The 6000-nt window shown below is 44.3% G+C and overlaps 1 protein-coding gene across 1 annotated transcript in view; it reads left to right on the plus strand.

Annotated features, from left to right (window-relative positions):
- The window catches only part of NEURL1B (neuralized E3 ubiquitin protein ligase 1B), a 90530-nt gene extending 86698 nt beyond the window's left edge, over nucleotides 1-3832 (plus strand). The window contains exon 5 of the mRNA XM_086931582.1: nucleotides 3210-3832. Within this exon, the coding sequence (XP_086787708.1) occupies nucleotides 3210-3454 (245 nt within the window). The 3' untranslated portion in view covers nucleotides 3455-3832. The remainder of the gene's footprint in view (nucleotides 1-3209) is intronic.
- Nucleotides 3833-6000: the final 2168 nt, after the last annotated feature.

Genomic DNA, 6000 nt, shown 5'->3' on the forward strand with positions numbered 1-6000 from the left:
TCAAAAGCCTATTATCAAGCCCATTATCGCTGCTTTAGCTGCAGTTTTCTGCCATTAAAGCAACGATAATTTTAACTCCGTCTTTGTAAATATACCCCTAAATCCCTGACCTGTGCAAAAAGTTGTGTGTGGCTCACGCTCAGCACCTCTCACCTCGGGTGCGCTGGAAGGGATGATAAATGGTCTTCTTCTTTCTCTACTTTAGCAATAACCGTCAATAGTGCTAGGGGCTCCATGAAATGTTCTTCCAATTTTTGGTTGAGCAAAGGCCACCCAGATCACTGGGCCCCGGCAAAATGGGTTTCGGTCTGTAATTATCAGATAGAATTAGGTTTAGTGCATGATGATCACTGTCTGATCTATTCACCGCATCCATATCTAACACAGCCAGCCATAACTTTATGTCAACCAAAAAATAGTGGATCCTACACTGGTACCCAGGTCTGCTGTATGTCATTCTTCCCTGGCGATCGGATGCCATCCTACCATTTGCTGCTCTGAGGTCATAATTAAGGGTTAAGATTGGGGTCAATACCTGCCCTGCTTTAGCAGAGCATCTCACACATAGCAAGTCAATCTGGGGGATGCCCCACTGACTATCCCAGACTGCTGTCAATTCAAAGAGGTTGTCAATTAAGGGTCCAAATGCAGTATTGATATTGCCTGCCACCAAAAGGTAACCTTTCCCCGTTTGTTCAGAAAGTATCACCTCAAGAGTGTTTAAAGCCACAGACACAAGTGTTTAAACAGCGATTGGAATTTAGCCTGGAACGTGTAATTAGGGCCTTTGAGTATGCTTTCTTCCACTTATTTGTTTCCTGCAGTTTATATCTGTGAGGTATATAAAGATTTACTAAGAACTTTTCATCTGTGCTCTCCATGGTTAGTAAGCAGAACTGGGCTCTTGACCATAAAGGAAGATTGGAGACAGCCAAGTGGTGTTTGAGTTTAAACAAGTCCTGTGAGGGGAGAAACAAGAAACATACGTGCACTAGATGAAGATAAGTAGAGAGGAATTTGATAAGCATTTACATTTCATAAGGAAAGTAGTGCAATGCAATTCACTATGTTTTTCAGGAGAAGGGTGTTAGAAATATGGAAGGGTGTCTAAAGGTTCACGGTAAAGACCATCGTCCTCATTTATGAAAAATGACGCATCGCTGCGTGAAAACAGCGATTCGTCACTTTTCACTGCGCCCTCCTTGCGACACCAATGATGTGTCATATTTACAGTATGACGCATCATGGCGCAAGGATTACAGATACGTCAGTATTTTTGACATATCGGTATGGCGCAAAAATGACGCATTGCTGGAGTGTGTCACAAAAGTGACGCAACTCCAGCAATGTGTCCTTTCACATGGGGCAAGCCCCATGTGAAAGGGCCTGCATCAGTCTTACGCCTGCTGTGAGGCAGGCGTAAAAAATTGAAGCATTTGTGTCCTAGAAGTGTCGCAGTGAAGTCTTATAGATTTCACTGCAACACTTCTATGACCCTGTCTTGCGTCAGAACGCCCCCCCTGCATAAAATATACCTGGCGTAGGTATAATGTAGAGCAGGGGTTTACAAAGTGACGCATCTACCTAGATGCGTCACTTTGTGAATATGGTGCAACAAGGCACATTTTTTACGCTGCTGGTGCGTCACAAAATGTGACGCACCGGCGTCGTAAAAGTGTTGCACGGCCTCATAAATGAGACTCCCTGTTTTCATGAAAGTCGTTAGATGCGTGGTACAGCCTTGAGGGGCATTTGTGGGGTCAGAGCAGACATATTCAAAAAGGTCAAGAAGAGACAGATGTGATGCATAGTACATAGTAATCAAGGGTGAAGCTGTAGATTTGTGATGAAAGTAAAGAGTAAGCAAGAAATGGGTCGGTTGGTTTAATTTGCTAGGGTTAGTTTTTGCTCCAATCCGCAGTTTGTATATTGTGTGATGCATGGACCATCCTCCCATTGCACTGATGGGCACTTCAGGCGCTCTGCAAATGTAAAAGCAGATTGTTTTGCTTTGCGTAAGCGGGAGAGAACCGTGCAGAGCCATCTTTACTAAATACTGCTCTTTTGCACAGACAGGCTGCCTAGTCCCCCCTCAACACACACACTTGCACTGGAGAGCAAAGGTTTGCACGTGATTTCTAAAATGGGCATTGTACTTAGAGTATACAATTCCATTGGAAAATCCTATGCCTAGGCAAACTTTAAAACATTTCTTATACCGTTTAAAACATTTCATATACTGGATATGTGCTATAAACATTATGTGTGAAGTGTTAGGTAAACTGCAACAATTCCTCCAATCTGTGCATGTCTCAAGGAGCACTTGTGTTGTTTTGATACTAAACCCAGACCAAAAACCATAGGTGGTTACGCTGACATGCTCATGTACAACCGATATAACACCACATCGGTGTTAAGTGTGAAAATCCCTATTTGTGCTAAAAAAAGGGTACTTTTACAGCGCTGAAAGTAAAAACCCTATCAAGGTTTGTAGTGCTTTGCATCACTTTGTGTGACTTCCCATTGTAACAGTCACACTCTCTTTCACTCACACACACACACACACACACACACACACACACACACACACACACACACGCACTCACACACACACACAAACACTGCACACACACACCACCAACCCTCTTCCAATCCAATAACGGTGGAAGAAATACGACTTTTTCCTCAGCTGCCTCTGCCCTAGCCCTCTCTATGCTCAGCCTGATTACACTGGCCCCTTTGGCCTCTGCGCATGCAGAGGATCAGTCCAAATGTCCAAATCTTCTCGTGTTCTCCCTCTGCAGGGTTTCAGCCAGTCGCTCCATGCGTCTGGTTTGCATTTGCCTGATATGTGCTGATGAAACCCAAGCCTGGATTCCCTCTGGGTACGAGGCCTTCACAATAAGTGGCAGAATGCCTTGTAAGTAGTAAACCTTGTGGCTGAAAAAATACACCCCCGAGGAAAAATGGAATACCACGTGAACAACCACAAACTGGTCCAGAACTCTGGAAATCAGGACAATAGCATTCCGAAGCACTTATCATTCCGTCCCAAGTAAAGACGTTAATGCAAGGATTTCAGACCCATTGGGATTTCCCATGAGCAGGTGGTTTGGTCTGGTGGGGAACGCTTAAAAAAATAAATAAATAATGTTTTAACTTGTGTGGATGCTATACTTTTTAATGTTTTCCTGTTATTTTATTTTCAGTGACGGCACCAAGTTCACCTCTAAGTCCACCCGTGTCACCAGTTTTTGCTCCTCCTGAGCCGCCCGGCAGTAAGAACAGTGAGTGCACAATCTGCTTTGATGGCGACGTGGACACCGTGATCTACACATGCGGACACATGTGCTTGTGCAATACCTGCGGCCTGAAGCTCAAGAAGCAGATGAACGCCTGCTGCCCCATCTGCAGGCAAGTCATCAAGGATGTGATCAAGATTTACCGACCTTAACGTCAAGCCCCTCCATCATCCCAGAAACCTCTCTCAATCCGTCCTCTGCGTATGAGCTATCACCCAGGCCTGCTGGGGCTTCCCCAGCTCCTAGCTGGTCTGAGACTGGTAAAACAAATCAGGGACTTTTAGCCTGTGTGAACCATGGTCCATCATAGGAGTGTGCCTCGAAGCCAGAGAAGGCACGTGATTTCGGCGAAACCTCCATCAAAAGTCACAGCAAACAAGAAACCTTCAAACAACAACACTACCTATTTTCTTCTTACCTTTCTCAATGGATTATAAAGCTGAAGTGTAGGTTTTCTTTTCTATGGACTTGCATCTGTAACTTACATTTGATATATTTCGGCACTTTCTGGAATAAATATTCCTTCTGTATTTTTGCTGTTACCCTCCAAATCCTGCCTAATTATAGGGCTAGAACCTACCTGAGCTCAGCTTAGTAGCCAATTGGTAGCCCTTACAAGGGGCATTCTTTCTGATTGGTGGTCCACATTAGCCATGTGTTCACATAGGTTTGTTGTACAGATTCCCCAGGTGCTGTTACCAACCCTCTCCTGTAGTTCCAAGGAATCCAATTCTGACCACAGCCAGAGATTATTCAATGCACAAAGTTAATTGAATTTCCTGGAAGATGCAGGCACTCACATGTGTGTGGCTTGCATAGTGTGTGCGCTAGTTTGCCCTCCACTCACACCAATGTGCCAGGTGCTTCCTGGAAAACTGGGTTTGGTGGATCCACGATTCATTTGCCTCGCTTCTATGTTTTTCCATTCCTTAGTCTCAAAAAATAAATATTGGGGTACAGGACTGGTGGGGGGATGGGTTTGGATACAATTGCCATTACCACTAACTAATAGTTAGCTCAGAGCCATTTGGTAAGAGCATTGTTTCGCTATGTTCTCCATCAAGCCACTCTCTAGCGTAGAATATTTCATGCAAAAAAGCCAACAAAAGTTCAACCAAAGTGAGGTGGCTTGTGGTGCACGTGCCTCTGACCATATATGCCTTAGATGGCTCTACCCAAGACATCCCTGATGACACAAAAATACCTTATTGAAGTGATTAGCAGACTACAATGACAAAGCAGATGGTGAACAGTATAGCAGAGCTTCATTAGACACCCTTTTTGTAAGTGTGCTTATGCCGCTTACTGGATGTCGATAAAAGGTGCGGGGTGGGTTTAAAAAACACACTCAAGCATCCGCACATTGACATAGATAAGTGTTACACGTTTGGGGGTGGATGGATGAGAGTGCGTGTAATGTGTTAGTACGTTGTCTTAATCCCATGCAGAACTGTTCAGGAAATATGTATATCTGGTGCCAACACTCCGACAAGAGTCTCAGTTCCCTTTTCATTATTCTGCCAGTCACAGTGATTAAGGAGTGTGGTGGCGCAATGCTGATGAGGCTCTCCATCCTCTTACAAAGGTTCAAGTCCTGACCTCAGCAGATGGTAATTCAGCACTCTCAGACGAGTTTGTTGGTCTTTCCCCTGTTCCCTTTCTGTGTGCTATTCAGCTCTTGGGCTCTGGTGCTCACCTACCACAACCATCCCCTACGTTTGGAAAATGAAGAGACTTTCAGTAATAATGCATTACACCAAACTTGCATGCTACCCTTTCTTTGTTGGCAGTGGAGGTCTGGTGAAGGCAGTATGCGAGGAGAGCTCAGGTGTATTAGTGAAACCACTATACGGAGACAAATGAGTAGAGAGAAGGTGGCAGGTGTCCCGGACACAGTGTGCTTGCAGATCCTATTCACTTTGAACCACACACAGTTCAGACACATTAATTTGTGCTACGTGATGCCATGAATAGAACAAACGAGTGTCACCCCCTAAGCAAAAATAAGAGAACACACTATGGGCCTCATTTACAAGCCCCTTGCACTGCTGGTACATCAATTTTTCCCATATTAAAAGTGATGCACCGGTGAAAGGGACTTGTAAATAAGCCCCTATGTATCAAAAGACAACCAGCATCATGCTTTCTAAGAAAACTCACCTCTGAAGCCCTCTGGCCCCTCTTCAAACTGTTGTCTATCCTAGTGGGGTTAGCTTTGAGTAGATTATTGGAAGATAGAAAATGCTGTTTTTAGGATTAGACCGATCATTTGCAAAGTGTGGCACCATTCACTTATGTCTGAGCTCTGGCTCTCCACCTGGCTGGCTGCACCTTTGACTTATCTAGGCGGGAGGTTTTCACATTCGGGTTACTTTGTGTGTTTGGGGAAACAGATATTCTCATCCATCTCCATTTATTGTGTATAGCTTTGACAAATCCTTTGTCTAAGTTTTTAGCTGCCCATGTTGTAGGCACGTTTTTCAATTGCATTTAATGATTTCTGACACATACAGTGCTGCAGACACCTCAGTCCCCGCCCCCTTGTTGACTTTCCCTTCATTCATAGTAATCAAATTAGCTATTAGATATTTGTAGCTCTGCAACTGCCGTGTAGTGAAGGTGTACATTTCCGAACTATATTTCCATGGGGACTATGATTCACCTTTCTGGTCAAGTGACTTTGAATGACTCAGTACAA

The sequence above is a fragment of the Lissotriton vulgaris genome, chromosome 7 (assembly GCF_964263255.1).
Source record: "Lissotriton vulgaris chromosome 7, aLisVul1.2, whole genome shotgun sequence".
Taxonomy (NCBI): domain Eukaryota; kingdom Metazoa; phylum Chordata; class Amphibia; order Caudata; family Salamandridae; genus Lissotriton; species Lissotriton vulgaris.